We start from the raw sequence: 18,864 nt of genomic DNA on the forward strand, positions 1-18,864 counted from the left end.
TGTAGTTAAAAAAAGCCAACACAGTTGGTCCAATATTATCCCTGCATCCTTTCAGGTCACAGCATTCCCAAGTCCCACCTTGGCGCTCTGCTCTCCAGCTGAGCAGCTGAGTTCCCAGGATGATGAGGACTAGAAACAGAAGAGCTCCCAGGATCATGCAGAGGATCCCAGGTAAAGAGAAGATGCCAGGGACAGGGGCTGAGGCTGAACTGGTATCTGAAAAAGAAAAAGGGCCCATGAGTCTTTAGAGAGGACCATAAGCTCAGGAGAACCCAGTTATCCTGGTCATCACTTGAGTCCTCAGGACCATGAAGTCCCTGACATCATAGATCTGCCTGAATCTCAGTATATTACCACCCTAGATCCTGCTCTGGGATGTGTCAACTATCTTCTGAGTCTGATTTTAAGAGATTTCTATAAAGTAAATGTGGACAAGGCCTTGGAGCTCTCTGACTGCTCTAATTTAACACAAGTGATGGCTTCTTCTAACACCTGATCATCAGACCTACTGTATATGACCAGAGCTGTGTAGACTCCATAGTGCAGAACTCTGAAAATCTGCTTATCCCCTCCATTACCTAGTTCAGAGCAAAAGAACCACTTACTTCTCCTGGTGGGGTGAGCTGTTGTCCTTTCACCTGGGGACAAGAGAAGGAAAATGGAATCACTGCACTGTGTTGGTCTGGGAATGTCACTGGATCCCACCCACCACCACTGACACATCATTCTCTCTAAGATTCCAGGAGATTGGGCACAGCCTTCCAGAGCCGGAGCTCAGGGCAGCTGGGCAGCCTGGGAAGCCCTCTGGATGCAAACACACTCCTTCAACCCTAGGCCCCCCTCCTGGTCCTGCTACTCACCAGAGCACCTCACACCAGCGTCCTCCTCGTGCTTGCAGTCACTCTGTCCCCAGGGTGCTGCAGCACAGGCCCACAGGGAGGGCTCCCTGCCCCTGCACTGCACCTCATCCAGCCAGATGCTTCCATTTCCAGGGCCAAACGCAGCCTCCCCTGGGGCTTCCAGGGCAGAGCCACAGCCCAGCTGCTGACACACCACCTCAGCCTCTGCCAGGCTCCAGGAGTCATCACACACAGTGCCCCAGGCGCCTTCATGCCAAACCTCCACTCGCCCTGAGCACTCGCTGTCTCCTCCCCTGAGTCGGAGCTTCTCTTTGTCTGAAAAGGCAGCAGCACCTCCTCTTACTCCCTGGTGGGAGGAAAGGAGCCCATGGAAGCCATGGAGAAGCTGGGAGGGGATGAGGTACCTGTGCAGGGCGCAGTGGCTGGACAGCTCTTGGGTCTGTTTCCTGCAGGAGCAGACAGTGGGGGAAGCACAGGTTCAGGAGCAACTGAGGTGATCCTGCCCCAAGACAAGGCTCTCTAAGGTCCTGGGATCAGTTTGGGTGACAGGTGGAGATAAGGTGCTTCAGAAGTAGTCTAACAGGATGGGTTACTGAGACATCCCCTAGAGCATATCCCTATCAGCAGCTGAAATTATTTTATCAGTTTACTTGTTCTTACTGTGCCCACTACATGAAAAAATACAAACACGATCATGCACATGCTCATGTGTGTACATGCAAACATACACAGACACATATAACCCAGAAAAAACTTCACTAGAAAGGGGTCCTTGCCTCATTCTCTCTGTTCCTACAAACAGGACAATGCCTGGCATGTTGAACGCATTCATTATAAGTATGTACAGGCGACTTTCTACAAATGCCACAAACAGTGGCTTGATAAATATTGACTGAATGAATGAACAGATGAGTAAAATCTGCTGAAGAATTTAAAAAAAAATTTTGCTAATCAAAAAGGGAATAAAAGAAATGTAAGTTAATGTTAATGATTTTTGGTAATGAATAGTAGACATTTAAAACATAAATACTACAAAATCCCAAAAGTGATTTCAAATACCCTCATATTGTTAATGAAAACTTACAAACATATGGAAAGTATTCATTTAACTTAATTGAAAGTAGTCTTTTAAATAAAACAAAATACTTTTTACATAAATAAAACAAGTAGAATTCAGAGAAAAGTTAATAAGTGGAGAATTGTTCACTGGTAAGATAAGAACATTTTTATAAAAAGATAATACACTGAGGATAATTAATACAAGTAAAACAAAACAAACAATATATAAAAATGAAAAAAAATACAGAGAAAACATACAAGGCACTTGTCCTAAAACACCATCATGGGTATACATTGTCCCTAATAGTCTGTGAACTCCTACCCTATGCAGAAAACATCTCTAGAAATGATCACAGGACCTGTCTTTGGTGGTTGCTCACTTTCAGGACTGGTTGTCTCACTATTTCAATATGCGGAGTCTATTTGTAGAGAAAAACATTATAAATACATATTCTTATAATTTATTACCCCTTTAGCCTCTACAGGGAAAAGAAAAATAATGTGTGGAAAAGTAGGAAAAGAAGAGTAAGCATTTGCTTTTGAAGCATTTACCATCATTTATCATTGCATTCTCCCTGGATTTCAGGCAGTTCTCAGCAGAGGTTTGTGGGTTTTGTTCCTTTTTTGATTTTTGAGGTTCTGTATGATTTTTTGCATTTAGATGAATGGTCAAGTTACAAAAAAATGCTGGTGTTTTCTATCAAGATATGAAATACTAATTGAAAGCAGTTGCTCCTACAAAGTAATGACAGTATCTTTTTCAAAAATAGATATCATCTGATCTTATAGACATTGGTAGTCATCTTGTAGTAACAAACCTACTAATATGTAGTGTTACACGTGTAAGGATATGTATTACAATATTGTTTGTAGAAGGGAAAAATAGAAAAGAATTATAAATTTGTAGCAAAATTTTATGCAAGCTGGAATACTAATCACTTAAGAATTAAATATTATGGAGTTATTTTATAAAAATGGGAGTTCTACTTGAGGAATATCCATAATATATTGTTAAGAAAAGCCAATGTAACAATAGAAAGTAAGATATAATCCTGATGTTGTAAAACCAAATGAAAAGACAACATAAGATAAATGCTTTTATCACTACATGAGCTTAGATAGGATTCCATGAAAATGGAGGACTGGGAAAAAAGTAATTACCAGTCCATTAATCCTATTCACATCAGGGGATTATGAACAGACAAGGGTTAAGCAATGTCACTAATGTACCTTTTATATTTTAATATGTCTTTTTTTATTTCATTGAGTAATTAATGTTTTAGTAATTTAGTGTAATAGAGATGTTGTTTAACTCTAAAGCAAAAACAAAACAAAACAAAACAAAAAACAAAAAAAAAAACAAAACTGGAGGGAAGAACATAAATCCCCCAGTGTCAAGCATGTGGCTGATTCTGTGAAAAAAAAAAGATAGCACAGCTAAAGAGAAGGTGGGCCAGCTTTTCATGCCTCCGGTGCTCATTGTCCAGACAGACAGCATTACTCATTCCCTGGGGGTCCTCACATGGAGAGGTTCTTTAGTGTTACTTAAACTTAGAGTGAACCCAAACCCAACAAGTAGAAATCTGTACCAGAGAGTCACAGCCCTGACCTCTGGAGTGGCTCACAGTCTCCTCCCTCTTCCATGGAAAGTCCTTCAAAGTCCGGGAACAACATGCTGACTACATCTTCCCTGGAATTTCTGCTAATAGGCTAATTACAGACTCCTGAGACATGGTTTCCTGTTGTTTCTGCATTTTGGAGTCACAAAGAAATGTGCCAGTGTCACTTCTAAAGGCAGCTCACCTATGACACAGCAACACATTAATCAAGTTGGTAATCAAATGAGTATATTCCCAGCATTAGATAGACATTATGTTATAGAAGACAAAGACCACTGAAGACTGTTGGAAGAGTCCAAGCTGCAAGTGATCTTTCCTGAACTAAGAAGAGAGTGAGAAGATCCGAGAAGAAGGATTTAAGATGTATTTGCTGATAGAGACATAGAATTTGCTACTACATTGGAACTGGAGAGAGAGCAAAAGAGAAGACATTAAGATGTAAATTTAGACTGAGAATAAGTAACTGGGCAACAACAGTGGCATTAACTGGGATGGGGAAGAGAACAGGGAGAAAATGGTAGAGGCAGGGCTTAAAGGGGTGGAATAAAACACTCTACTTTGAAAATTAAATTTGAGTGGTCTATTAAAAATACAAGTGAGGGTATCCATTAGCAATGAAATATGTGAGTTTGGATTTAAGAGCAGAGACCAGGTATGGAGGTATGGAGCTGTCAGTGGAATGATATCATCTACAGCCATGGACCCTAATGAAATAAGAGATGGAAAAGAGATAAGGAAGAATACAGAGTCTAAAATTTAGATATTGAACAAAGAAGTTGCAAGACTCTAAGACAGAATAATAATCAGTAAATTAGAGTGACCATGAAGAGAAAATAAAAAATTAGACAGCTGAGAGTTTCTATTTCCAGTGAAGTGTGAGGGAAGGTCATCATTCATGTGTATGATGCAGTTTAAATACCAATGAGAGGGAGCTCAGGGAATTTGTAAAATGTCATGTTAGAGAGCAGGCAAGAGCACATGTGAGAGAAGCACACTACAATATGGGACCAGTGGGGAGGATCCATCACAGATTGGATCACAAATTCCAAGAGACTGGTAGAATAATTTCATATTATAACAAGACACAGCTCTTGTCCATGATTCAGCAGTCCTTGCCTAGTCTTGTACAGGTAGGGAAGAAACTGAAAAACTGATAAGGAAAAATATCTGGAATCTGCATGAAGATTAAATATCTGGAAAAGGGAGCATCACGAATATGTGCCACAAGGAGAAGAGACAACAGTTAGAGAAGGAAAAATGCAATCAAGATCACAGGCTGGACAGTTGGTGATGGTCAGTAGTGTGGCCATATATGGAGATGGGGTGTGAGGGAGTGCTTTAAGGGGAGAAAGTTAGGGATGGAGAGGCCAGGATGTTATCTCAGTTATGTTCCAAGATGGTGGCAGCATCAGGAACAGGAGTCAGAGAAGCCTGGTGAGCCTGGTACTGCAGCCTTCCTGGATAAGGGGGAGCAACCAGGCTGGATAGTGACACCAAAAGAAATGGTAGATTGTGCCACTTCGTGGGGCACATTTCAAGTAACTGAACATGGAGAAAAAGAAAAAAAATTGTTTAAAATGATAAGTGAGAGCAAAGATATTTTTATTCTACTATTTGGTCCAGAAACATCCTGTTTAAAAGGAAGCACAGAGCTTTCAAATGATAAGAACATCATTGTTTTCAGTTGAAAGCCAGGCTTTTATCAGAACTTGCAAATGAAGGTGACATTATAGGTCTTGAAGAATTGGAAGACGTTAGGCTCCAATTTCCAACAAGCCTTATGGAATGTTTTCTGGTAGAGGGATGAAGTGACATATTGGTTTGTAGTAATATATGCATAAAGGCTCAGAGGAGGCAGTCTCAACCAAGACCACTGGGTCTGTGAGGCGATGAATTCAAGAAGAAAATGGAGTCCAGGCCCTGTACCTTACAGCAATTTCTCATGATGTGGCAGGCGAGAAGATTAATAAACAGCTTTTCAACAGGTTTGTTGTTACTGGGGCCGTGCTGTGAAAAGGCCTTGAGCTCTTCTTACCCATCTAGATAATCATGCTTCTTTCTCCCCACCCTCTTCCTGCTCTGTCCTTGATGAGATTTTATCAGTATTTCAGGATTGCCATGCTCTCCCACCTGAGTATTTATACTGACAAAATCCTCTAATTACTTCTTTCATTGTATGTCTACTTCTCCTTTGGGTCTCAAACTAAGTATAATTTTTCTTTTCCTCAAATTACACATTTTCACAGCACGTCCCACTTCTTCATGACTTCATGACTCATATTTATAGCTGGTATGTGTCATCATGCTGGAGGACAAACTCCATGAGGAGTTTGTCCTCCTCGGGTCTAGAATTATGTTTCTCCCTATAAGTCACTCAATTACTTACTATAAACAATCTGAAATGAGAGGTTGTCTTTCTGATGTAGATGGATTTCAGAGTAAAAGACTATGAGCTCAAAAGCAACCCAGACAGTAGTACTAGGTCCTCCAAGATGTCCGTCACTCTTCTGAGGGTATTGGATGGATGAAGTGCTTACTCCTAACCTCAGTTTCCACCTCTGGATAAATGATCACCATAAAACCTATGAACAATTTGCTGAAAGAATTAATCTTCATTACATGTGAAAACTAATGCAATGACAGGACATAGTAAGTGAGTTACATAATTGAGGTTAAATTCCTCACTCTACCAAGGAATACAGAGTAATTATTATAGCCTATATTGCACTAGTCATTTGCTTAGATGAATTTTCAGAGGATAAGTTTATGCTTCCACATGCTTAGTTTAATATCCATGACATTTCTCACATAAATGCCTGTCAGAACAATTTTACTTATTTCTGTCATGAAACAAGATTATATTTTGAGGCTTAAATAATCTCTATTCAAACTTTCACCTTGTAGACCTATTTGAACTCATTCCTTTGGTATGAAATTTCTCTAACAACTTACAGAGTGAGGACATGGAAGTAGGGAGTAAGTCACCTGAACACATGATATAAGCTTCCTCCTTTGCAGAGCAAGATCTCTGTTTCTAGGGGTCAGAAGGACACTGCCAGAGAGAGGTGTCCGTTTTCCTACACTGGATTCCATCCACCCAACGGGGTCTAGAACCTTCTCTGTGAGGAACTGAAGTGTTGAGAATCCCACTGTCCCCACAGTCAAGCTGTCTGCAGATCACGGACAAGGTCACAGCTTCCATGGGGCTGTGGCAGACGCTGCCCCAGGTGTTATTGTAGAAAACCTCCAGCCACCCAGCACACTCCTGGTCCTCGCTCACCAACCTGAGGGCCAGGAACTCTGAAACCAAGAGGAGGAAAACAGGGCACAGTGAGTATTTAACACTTAGTGCTGTTTTTTCTTTCCCTTAGGCAGTGCTTATTGCTAACTTTGCTGAAGAAATATCCATTGGGTGGAAGGACAAAACTTTCATCTCTTTTTGATAACCTGTATGTCTCTTTCTATTTCTATGACAAAGTTATAGTGGAAAATGAACAGGCAGGAACACTGGACTGGGGATCTTGAAGGGAGGGAGGAAAAACTACCTGACTAAACATCTGACAGACCCTGGGAAAGGGGGTGTGAACAGTGAAGTGACAGAACAGTGAAGTCCCAGATATGTCAATTCCTGATCCTGGAGCTTGTGAATAGGTTATCTTGTGAGGCAAAGAAACTTTGCAGACAAGATCAAAATGAAGATTTTTAATGGTAAGATTATTTTAGATTATCCTGTATTAACCACATCCTCAGACCTGTATTCACAGAAGCAGATAACTGTTTCTGACCCTGGTCAGAGAGAGATGTAAAAATGAAAAAAATGGTCAGAGGAATGTAAGGTGGTTGACTTGAAGAAGGAAAGGGGTTATTGGCAACTTTAGATGCTGGAGAAGACAAGTAAATGAGTCTTCCCAGAGTCTCAGCTTAATGCAGCCTTCTGACCCCTTGTTAATACTCCAGGTGGACTGGGTTCAGACTTGAATTCCTGTTGTTTTAAGCCATTAGCTCTGTGGTAATTTATTATATAGCAGTAATAGGAAATTAATATAGTAGACTCAGGATGTTGCACCCACAGTAAATGAAGGATACGGTCTGCAGTCAAATGGACACTGAAGTGAAAGATTGTCATGAAACAGGGCTGAGAAAGAAAGAGCAGAAGCTCAGCTGCTGCAGCAGGAAATGGAAGTACCCCATCTTCTCTGATAGAGCGATGGACAGTGTGGGAGGAGTCTCTTCCCCCTCCACCCTACCACCAATTTCCCCTTCTCTGCTCTAAGGTTTAGATACCATTCTGCACACCCTCCTCACTTCTCCCACCTGTGCACAGTGTGCAATAGAGACCTGAGCAGATGACCCCCGCATCCTCCTTGTGCCTGCAGTTGTGCTGCCCCCAGCCCTGGGAAGGGCACTGCCACACGTGGGCCTCCTCTCCTGTGCAGTTCAGCTCATCCAGCCAGATGGGCCCTGATCCCTCTCCAAAGTGAGCAGAGACGGTGACCTCCAGGGCCACTCCACAGCCCAGCTGTCTGCACACCACGTGGGCATCACTCAGGTCCCAGCTGTCATCACAGATGGAGCCCCAGGAGCCCTGCTGCAGGATCTCCACTCTCCCTGCGCAGTGACTGCCCCCGTCCACCAGGCGGAGCTGTCTGCTGTCTGAGGAGAGACAGGGTCATGTCAGTGGGCATTTGCACAGGGAATGGGAAGGCTGTGTAAATGTGTTGCTCACCTGAGCAATTGGCAGTGTAGCCCTCTGAGGCTGCAGAGCCTGCTAGGTCAGACCAGGAGTTGTTGCTTTGGGGCAGCAGCTGGGCCTGGTTTCCTATCAAAGGGGTTAGAGAAAAGGAAGCTGAATTAAATTAGACAATAATCTAGTGATGGTATCTGAAAGCTGTGCATTAAATAATGATCAGTGGTTTTCTGTCTTCAGAGCTGATCTCTTAATGGAGATTTCTTCCTCTGACTCTGACTGACTGTTGTGCTTTATGTCAAGCACTAGGAGTGATTTTGGGAAAATGGGACTATGTCAGTGCTTCTTAAGAGCATTGCATAGCTCCTAGGACAGCAAGACTTTTAGAGTCATGTTCAGAGAAAAGTGAAAACTAGATCAGCTATTTTCCTCTGGAGGCATTTATCCATTCAGAGGTGAAGGTGAGACTGAAAATCTCAGCATGTTTGCCAGATTGCCTTAGGAGAACACAAATATAATTTAGGTTGGACTAAAGAGGAGGAATCATGTTAAAGAACCAGGAAACTTGTGTTATATTTTGTAAACTAAAAGAATTTTGTCATAAGGATGGTGCTCAGTTTCTTAAAACTTCAATTATTTTTGTATAAGGTGTTTTATATTAAATAAAGTACCTGGAAAAGGCTAAATAAAATCCTTTTTAAAGGTTTTTCAAATACAATGTTGGTCAAAAATACCACATGAAATGGAGTTTAGAGAGAGAACAAAGAATAAAAAGGTGGAAAATTGGGAAAGATTTTTACATATTAGTATTGGTGTTTCCTTATAAGCAATTTTAAAAATCATGATTAAATGTTCTATTAAACAGCATGACATGCATCTTGGCAGAGAATGATCACAAAAATCTAATAAAAATTTGAGAATTAAAAAATTGGCAACTAAAAATCAGAACCCAGAAGATGAATATAAAAACAGTAGATTACCACAGAATAAAAATAGCAAAGTATAAGAACATAGGAAAATACATTAAACACAGAAAGATGAGGATAGAAAATATAAACAGGAAAATGAGAGACATGGTGAGAGAACATACTACTCCTTTATACACTATAAGTTTTAGGTCTTTAAGACCATTATTGATAGTGCTAAAAGCATAACACAAAGTGAGATATTCAAAACAAATATACTTTTAAAAAATATCTGCAAAATCTGTGATGCTATATACAGTGACCTGTGGAGTCCATTACTAGAATCTGGTCTTACCATGGTGAGTTGTCTATAAGCAACAGAATGTGGTGAAGCCAACAGGGCTTGACTCAGGAACTTTTCTTAAAAAGTCATGCCTCCTCCTCTTTAGGATTTTGCTTTATGGGTAGTCTACTGTACAGAGACTATCATGTGGGAGAGAGCATGCAGGTGGTTTTGTCAGCATCCTCAGCTGAACTTCAAGCTGCCAGCTATGTGAATTAACTTTCTTGGATTCACAGCTTGGTCAAGCCTTCAAGTGATCTCAGCTCCAGATGAGATTCAAGTGCAACCTTATGATAGTTCCCAGACATACCTGCCAACAGCCATTCCCAAATTTATGAGTCAGGATATCATGAGAAAATTAAATATATTTCTCATTTGTGTTGCTTATTTATTTGGAGGATTTATCATGCAGCAATAGAAGCCAGGACCATTACAATTATTGTGAAACCGAGCAATTTTACATTCCCATGTTCATTGTAGCATTATTCACTATAGCTAAGGAATGGAATCAACCCAGGTGCCACTGAAAGATTAATTCATTAAGAAATTGTGGTATATACATAGCCATAAAGAAAGATGAAATCCTGTCTTTTTTGGCAAAATGGATGGAATTGGAGGACCTTATGCTATGTTAAATAACCCAGACCCAGAAAAACAAGTCCTATGTGTTCTCTATCATATGTGGAAGCCAAGTGAGTCCTCCCGAATGGAGAGTGGTGATTGCTACAGGCTGTAGGACATACTCATAGCACTATCTCTGTGCAATATGGTATAAAAATTCATGTGCAAAAGTTAAGGAAGACTTGTGTTCTGTGATTAATTTTTCTAACATATATAGTTTAAATTTCTACTTTGTAAAAATGTCAAAGGCAATTTTCTTTTTTTTTTTTGTTTTTGTTTTTGTTTTTTTTTAATTAATTTTTATTGTAGGTTGTTCAAAACATTACATAGTTCTTGATATATCATATTTCACACTTTGATTCAAGTGGGATATGAACTCCCATTTTTACCCCATATACAGATTGCAGAATCACTTCAGTTGCACAACCATTGATTTACATATTGCCATTCTGGAGTCTGTTGTATTCTGCTGCCTTTCCTATCCTCTACTATCCCCCCTCCCCCCTCCCCTCCCCTCTTCTCTCTCTACCCCCTCTACTGTAATTCATTTCTCCCCCTTATATTTTCCCTCCTTTCCCCTCACTTCCTCTTGTATGTAATTTTGTATACCCCTGAGGGTCTCCTTCCATTTACATGCAATTTCCCTTCTCTCTCCCTTTCCCTCCCACCTCTCATCCCTGTTTAATGTTAATCTTCTTCTCATGCTCTTCTTCCCTACTCTGTTCTTAGTTACTCTCCTTATATCAAAGAAGACATTTGGCATTTGTTTTTAAGGGATTGGCTAGCTTCACTTAGCATAATCTGCTCTAATGCCATCCATTTCCCTCCAAATTCTATGATTTTGTCATTTCTTAATGCAGAGTAATACTCCATTGTGTATAAATGCCACATTTTTTTTTATCCATTCGTCTATTGAAGGGCATCTAGGTTGGTTCCACAGTCTTGCTATTGTGAATTGTGCTGCTATGAACATGGATGTAGCAGTGTCCCTATAGTGTGCTCTTTTTAGGTCTTTAGGGAATAGACCGAGTAGTGGAATAGCTGGATCAAATGGTGGTTCCATTCCGAGCTTTCCAAGAAATCTCCATACTGCTTTCCAAATTGGCCGCACCAATTTGCAGTCCCACCAGCAATGTACAAGAGTACCCTTTTCCCCACATCCTCGCCAGCACTTGTTGCTGTTTGACTTCCTAATGGCTGCCAATCTTACTGGAGTGAGATGGTATCTTAGGGTGGTTTTGATTTGCATTTCTCTGACTGCTAGAGATGGTGAGCATTTTTTCATATACTTGTTGATTGATTGTATGTCCTCCTCTGAGAAATTTCTGTTCAGGTCCTTGGCCCATTTGTTGATTGGGTTATTCGTTATCTCATTGTCTAATTTTACTGGCCAGAGCAATTAGACAGACGAAAGAAATTAAAGGCATAAAAATAGGAAAAGAAGAACTCAAATTATCACTATTTGCAGATGACATGATTCTATACCTAGCAGACCCAAAAGGGTCTACAAAGAAACTATTAGAGCTAATAAATGAATTCAGCAAAGTGGCAGGCTATAAAATCAACACGCATAAATCAAAGGCATTCCTGTATATCAGCAACAAATCCTCTGAAATGGAAATGAGGACAACCACCCCATTCACAATATCCTCAAAGAAAATAAAATACTTGGGAATCAACCTAACAAAAGAGGTGAAAGACTTATACAATGAAAACTACAGAACCCTAAAGAGAGAAATAGAAGAAGATCTTAGAAGATGGAAAAATATACCCTGTTCATGGATAGGTAGAAGTAACATCATCAAAATGGCGATATTACCAAAAGTTCTCTATAGGTTTAATGCAATGCCAATCAAAATCCCAACGGCATTTCTTGTAGAAATAGAGAAAGCAATCATGAAATTCATATGGAAAAATAAAAGACCCAGAATAGCAAAAACAATTCTAAGCAGGAAATGTGAATCAGGCGGTATAGCTATACCAGACTTCAAACTATACTACAGAGCAATAGTAACAAAAACAGCATGGTACTGGTACCAAAACAGGCAGGTGGACCAATGGTACAGAATAGAGGACACAGAAACCAATCCACAAAACTACAACTATCTTATATTTGATAAAGGGGCTAAAAGCATGAAATGGAAGAAGGATAGCATCTTCAACAAATGGTGTTGGGAAAACTGGAAATCCATATGCAACAAAATGAAACTGAATCCCTTTCTCTCGCCATGCACAAAAGTTAACTCAAAGTGGATCAAGGAACTTGATATCAAATCAGAGACATGGCGTCTGATAGAAGAAAAAGTTGGCTATGATCTACATACTGTGGGGTCGGGCTCCAAATTCCTCAATAGGACACCCATAGCACAACAGTTAATAACTAGAATCAACAAATGGGACTTACTCAAACTAAAAAGTTTTTTCTCAGCAAAAGAAACAATAAGAGAGGTAAATAGGGAGCCTACGTCCTGGGAACAAATCTTTACTCCTCACACTTCAGACAGAGCCCTAATATCCAGAATATACAAAGAACTAAAAAAATTAGACAATGAGATAACGAATAACCCAATCAACAAATGGGCAATTTTCATTTATGTAGAATTTACATGTTCTCTTAGTACTTAATTTTTTTGCTTATTGCCACAGATCAAAATGGGGAGTTTCTATAAAATTATTGGCTTATATTCTTAAAAAAGCAATGTCAAATAAATACAAAGACAAATTCCAAGAGTTTCATAGTAAAGAAGATTATATAAATACAAGAACTAGAGTGCAGCACATTACTGTTAATATCATACTTAGAAAAATTAATAAAAATCTGATCAAGACTAGTGTACTATATAATAGTATTATAATAAGTTTGACTTATGTTATTTGGCTACTGTAATGTGGTTATGTGTAAAATTATTGAAAGTATTTCAGAAGTAAAGGGAAGATAATATTATCCATCTACTCTTAACTAATCAGTCAGAAAGATTATATACTCAGGGATAAATATAGCAGAAGAATGGGAGAATAATTTCTGTTTATTTTGAAAAAACTATAGATGTTTTAGTAGGAGCTATTTGGCTTAACACTGTATATTTTTTACATTGGTTACTGTTATTATTTGTATCCCCCTTAATAACAAAGTACTTGAAACCTTCAGGGACACTACAGGTCTACAGGGTAGAAGCTGTACTGCCTATATCTACACTGCTATTTGGGTAGAGATAAACAATGTGAAAAAATAAGGGAGCAAAGCACCCCAAACAAACCAAAATGTCCCAGTAATAGAATCCATTGACACCACAGTGGAAGAAGTTTCAGAGAAGAAATTTAGAATGTACACAGTTAAACTGATCTGCAAGTTAAAGGATGATGTAAGGTGTGAAATCAGAGAAAAAATTCAGGAGGTGAAATATCACTTCAAAAAAAAGATAGGGATCCTGAAAAGAAATCAAGTAGATAATTTCAAAATGAAGGAAAGAATTATCCAAATTAAAATTTCAATGGAAAGCATGATCAACAGTCTAGAACTTTTAGAAGACAGAATTTCAGGCAATGAAGACAAAATATATAATCTTGTAAATAAAGTTGACCATGGAGAAAAGATGTTAAGAGACAATTAACAGAACTTGTAAGAAATATGAGATAACATGACAGACCAAATTTAATATTTATTGGGATAGATGAAGGCACAAATACAAACCAAAGGAAGGAACAACCTTTTAAATGAAATAATATCAAAGAAACTTCTCAAATCTAAAGAATGAAATGGAAAATCAAATACTTATAGGACTCCAAATATGCATAATATGCAAAATTACAACAGACCTACACCAAGGCACTTTATAATGAAGATGCCCAACATATAGAATGAGGATAGCATTTTAAAGGCTGCTAGAAAAAACTGTCAGATTACATTTAGTGGGAAAACAACTTGCATCTCAGCTGATTTCTCAACCAAGACCCTCAAATCTAAGATGTCTTGGAATAATAGATATCAAGACTTCAAAGAAAATGGATGTCAACTAAAGATAAAATACCCAGCAAAATTAAGCGTCAGATTTGAAGATGAAATAAAAACCTTCCATGATAAACAAAAGTTAAAAGCATCCACAACTAGAAAGCCTGCACTACAGAACATTCTCAGCAAAATGTTCCATTAAGAAAAAAAATTAAGACTGAAAATCAGCAAAGGGAGGAACCACACTAAAGGAATATTCAAAGGATAAACTAAATCAAATTAAAAACCAGAAATAAACCAAAATGACTGGAAATACGAATCATATCTCAATAATATTAATGGCCTAAACTTATCAATCTAAAGATACAGACTGGGACATTGGAATAAAAAAAAACAAGACCCAACAATATGCCCTTTCCAAGAGACTCACCTTATAGACAAAGACATTCACAGACTGAAGGTGAAAGGATGGGAAAAATCATATCCCTCACATGGATAATGTAAACAAGCAGGGATTTCTATCCTCATATCAGATAGATTTCTATCCTCATATCAGATAGTCAGACTTAATCAGATAGGACAAAGAAGGGAATGATATATCAGCAAAACCTAGCAATTGTAAATGTTTATTCCCTCCAAAATGGAGCACATATGTACATGAAAAAACCCTTCTCAATTTTAAGAATCAAATAGATCAAAATACAATAATAATGGGTGACTTTAACATAACTCTCTTACCATTGAATAGATCCTCCAAACAAAAACTAAATAAATCAACTATAGAATTAATAATACAACCAATAGCTTAGACTTAAAGACATATAAAAGATTGCATCCATCAATGATCAAATACACTTTCTTCTAAGCAGCACAGCCCTTTTCTAGAATAGACCATATCTTAGGTCATAAAGCAATTCATAGCAAATACAAAAAATGGAGATAATGCCTTACATTCTATAAGATCATAATGAAATGAAATTAGAAATCAATGATAAAATAAAAAATAGAAGCTATTCAAACACCTGGAGACTAAATAATACACTATTAAATGACCAATGGGTAGCAGAAGAAATCAGGATTAAACAAAAAATGCTTAGGGGTAAATGAAAATAATGTTGCAACATATCAAAATCTCTGGGAGTGCTAAGAAGGCAGTACTAAGAGGAAAGTTCATTGCATTGAATTTATTCACTAAAAGAATAGAAATTCAACAAATAAATAGCCTAACATTACATCTCAAAGCCCTAGAAGAAGAAGAACAAATCAACACTAAACACAGCAGAAGACAGCAAATAATTAAAATCAGAGCTAAAATCAATGAAATTGAAACCAAAGGAACAATGAAAATAAAAATAAAAAAACCAGAGTTGACTCTTTGAAAAAAATAAATAATATTGATAATTCTAGTCCACTAAGAGAATGAAAACTCAAATTGCTAAAATTTGTGATGAAAAAGGGAATATCACAGCAGACACTATTGAAATATAGATGATATTCAGAAATTATTTTGAAAATTTATACTCCAATAAAATAGAAAATCTTGAAGACATCACCAAATTTCTAGAGACACACAACCTATCCCAACTGAATTAGGAGGACATACACAATTTAAACAGATAAGTTTCAAGCAATGAAATAGAAGATGCCTACTAACAAAGAAAAGCCCAGGACCAGACAGTTTCAGAGGAGTTCTATAAGAACTTCAAAGAAGAATTAACACCAATACTCCTTAAATTAGTCCATGAAATAGAAAAGGAGAGAACCTTCCAAACTTATTCTATGAGGCTAGTATCACCCTGATATTAAAACTAGACAAAAACACATCCAAGAGAGAAAACTTCAGACTAATATCCCTCATGAGTACAGACACAAAAATTCTCAATAAATTTCTGGAAAATTGAATACAACGACATATTAAAAACAGTGCAACATAGATTAAGAAAAAGCACTTCACAAGACACAACACCCTTCATATTCAAAACGGTAGAAAAACTAGGGATAGCAGGAGCATATCTCAGCATTGTAAAAACTATATATGCTAAATTCAAGGCCAACATAATTCTAAATTCAGAATAAATAACAGCATTCCCTCCAAGAAGTGGAAGAAGACAAGAATGTCCTGTTTTACCACTTCTGTTGGACATGATCCTTGAAATTCTAGCTAGAGCAATTTGACAGAAGAAAGAAATTAAATAGATAAAAAAAGAAAAGAAGAACTCAAACTATCCTTATTTGTTGATGATATGATCCCATTTTTAGAAGATCCTCTAGAAAACTTCTAAAACAAATATATCAATTGCATTTCAGTGATGAATTCACTGAAAGAGATTAGGAAAACTACACCATTTGCAATAGCAAATATTAGAATATTTGGAATCAATCTAAAAAAGAGGCGAAAGACATCTATGACGAAAACTACAGGACACTAAAGAAAAAAAATGAAGAATATCTGATAAGATGGAAAAATCATCCATGTTCATGGATAGCTGAATTAACATTGTCAAAATGGCCACACTCTCAATAGAACTATATAGATTTAATGCTTATCATTAAAATTCCAATGACATTCTTAATTGAAATAGAAAAATTAGTCATGAAATTTACTTGGAAAAAGAAGAGATCCAGAATAGCCAAGCAATCCTTAGCAATAAAAGTGAAGCTGGAGGTATAGCAGCTTCAATAGCAGACCTTAAGTTATACTAAAGAGCTATAGTAACAAAAAACCAGCATGGTATTGGAACCAAAGCAGACATGAAGACCATTGGTACTGAGTAGAAGACACAGAGACAAACCCACATAAATACAGTTATCTCATACCAGACAAAGGTGCCAAAAACATACATTAGAGAAAAGATACCTTCTCCAATAAATGATTCTGGGAAAACTGAAAATGCATATGTAGAAAAATCTAATTGAACCTAAATCTCTCATCCTTTTCAAAACTCAAATCAAAGTGGATCAAGGACTTAGTCATTAGACAAGAGACTCTGTGCCTAATAAAAAAATAAAGTAGGCCCGAATTTTCACTATGTCGGCTTAGGAACTGATTTCCTTAGCAAGACACAAGCACAAGAAAGTAAAATCAAGAAATGAATAATGGGATGGATTCAAACTAAAAGCCTTCTTCACAGCAAAGGAAACAATCAAGAATGTGAAGCAAGAACCTTCAGAATGGGAGAAAGTCTTTGCCACAGGTACCTCAGATAGAGCTCTAATTTCCAGAATAATATAAAAACTCAAAAATTTAACACACAAACAAACCCAAACAACAAATAATTCAATCAATAAATGGGCAGAGGAACAGAAGAGACCCTTCACAGATGAAGAAATACAATTGGTAAACAAATATATAAAAAATATTTAACATCTCTAGTAGTTAGAGAGATGCAAATGAAAACTATACAGAGATTTCTTCTCACTCCAATTGGAATGGAAATTATCAAGAATACAAGTAACAATAAACATTGGTGGAGACATGGGGGAAAAGTACTTTTGTACATTGTTAGTGGGACTGAAAATCGGTGCAAACATGGAAAGTGGTATGTAGATTCCTTAGAAAAAAGATGGAACCACTATTTGACCCAGTTAACCCATTCCTCACCATATATAGGAAGGACTCAAAATCAGTATGCTCGAATTAGGTGGCACATCAGTGTTCATAGAAGCTCAGTTCACAATAGATAAACTATGGAACCAATCTAGATGCCTTTAAAAGATGAATGGATAAAGAAAATATGGTATATATATACACTGGAATATTACTCAGTCTTAAAGAAGAATGAAACTATGGAATTTATCAGTAAATGGATTGAATTGGAGACTATCATGCTAAGGGAGATAAGCCAATCCCCCAAAACCATAGGCAGAATTTTTTCTCTTATATGAGGATGCTAATTTACAACAAAGGGTAGGGGGCTAGGGAAGAATATATGTGTTTTGGATTAGACAGAGAGGAGTAAAGGGAGGGAAGGGCATTTAGGAGTAGGAATGGTAATAGAATGAATCAGACATTACTATCCTATGTGCATATATGATTACATGACTGGTGTAACTCTACATCATGAACAACCAGGAGAATGAAAATTTATACTCCCTGAATGTATAATATATCAAAATACATTCTACTATCATGAATAGCTAGATAGAACAAATAAAAATATATAATAAAAAACATCTGAAGCAAATATTGTAGTACAAGGTTAAGATTTGAGAAAACTTCTATGTTTAAGATATATAGGTAATAATAAACTTATAACCTTTGTCTATCAAAAAAATTCCTCTGAATAACTCTTGACAGGGCCTGAAAGATGAACAATCATTGAGAAGAACCATATTTCACCAAGAAATGTCTTTCTTGTATGCTCTCCATGCTGTCTGCTCTTAGAGACATGTGACTCAAGGAGATAACTGAGTACCAGCCAGCCCTGCCCTCTCTTACCTGAGCAGACCACAGAGGCTGTGTTTCCATGGGCACAGGCAGGAACACCCAGGGCAGTCACAGGGCAATTCCACAGGAAGGACTCAGACCCTGAGCAGTGGAATTGGTCTCTCCAGGTATCATCTCCTCCTTCCACAAAGTATGCTCCCTTTGGGGTGGAGATGGCGACTCCACAGCCCAGCTGATGGCAAACAACTTTGGCATTGGCCATATTCCAGTGGGAGGCACAGAGCCTTCTCCAGCCTCCAGAGGTCTTCATCTCCACTTGACCCTCACACTGAGAGCTGCCATTTTTCATGAGCCTGACTTCTGTGTACTCTGGCAGGAGAAGACAGGATTCCAGTAACATCTAACATTTGTTACCACATCAGAGTGTGCAAAAA

The 18,864-nt window shown here is 37.9% G+C and overlaps 1 protein-coding gene across 1 annotated transcript in view; it reads right to left on the reverse strand.

Moving 5' to 3' along the window:
- Window positions 1-18,864, reverse strand: part of LOC143398295 (uncharacterized) — a 326,595-nt gene that overhangs the window by 164,132 nt on the left and 143,599 nt on the right. The window contains 6 exon segments of the mRNA XM_077109254.1: window positions 857-1,175; window positions 1,265-1,306; window positions 6,524-6,838; window positions 7,877-8,191; window positions 8,265-8,357; window positions 18,482-18,799. Coding sequence (XP_076965369.1) covers window positions 857-1,175; window positions 1,265-1,306; window positions 6,524-6,838; window positions 7,877-8,191; window positions 8,265-8,357; window positions 18,482-18,799 — 1,402 coding nt within the window.

This window comes from Callospermophilus lateralis, chromosome 4, assembly GCF_048772815.1.
Source record: "Callospermophilus lateralis isolate mCalLat2 chromosome 4, mCalLat2.hap1, whole genome shotgun sequence".
In the NCBI taxonomy this organism is placed as follows: domain Eukaryota; kingdom Metazoa; phylum Chordata; class Mammalia; order Rodentia; family Sciuridae; genus Callospermophilus; species Callospermophilus lateralis.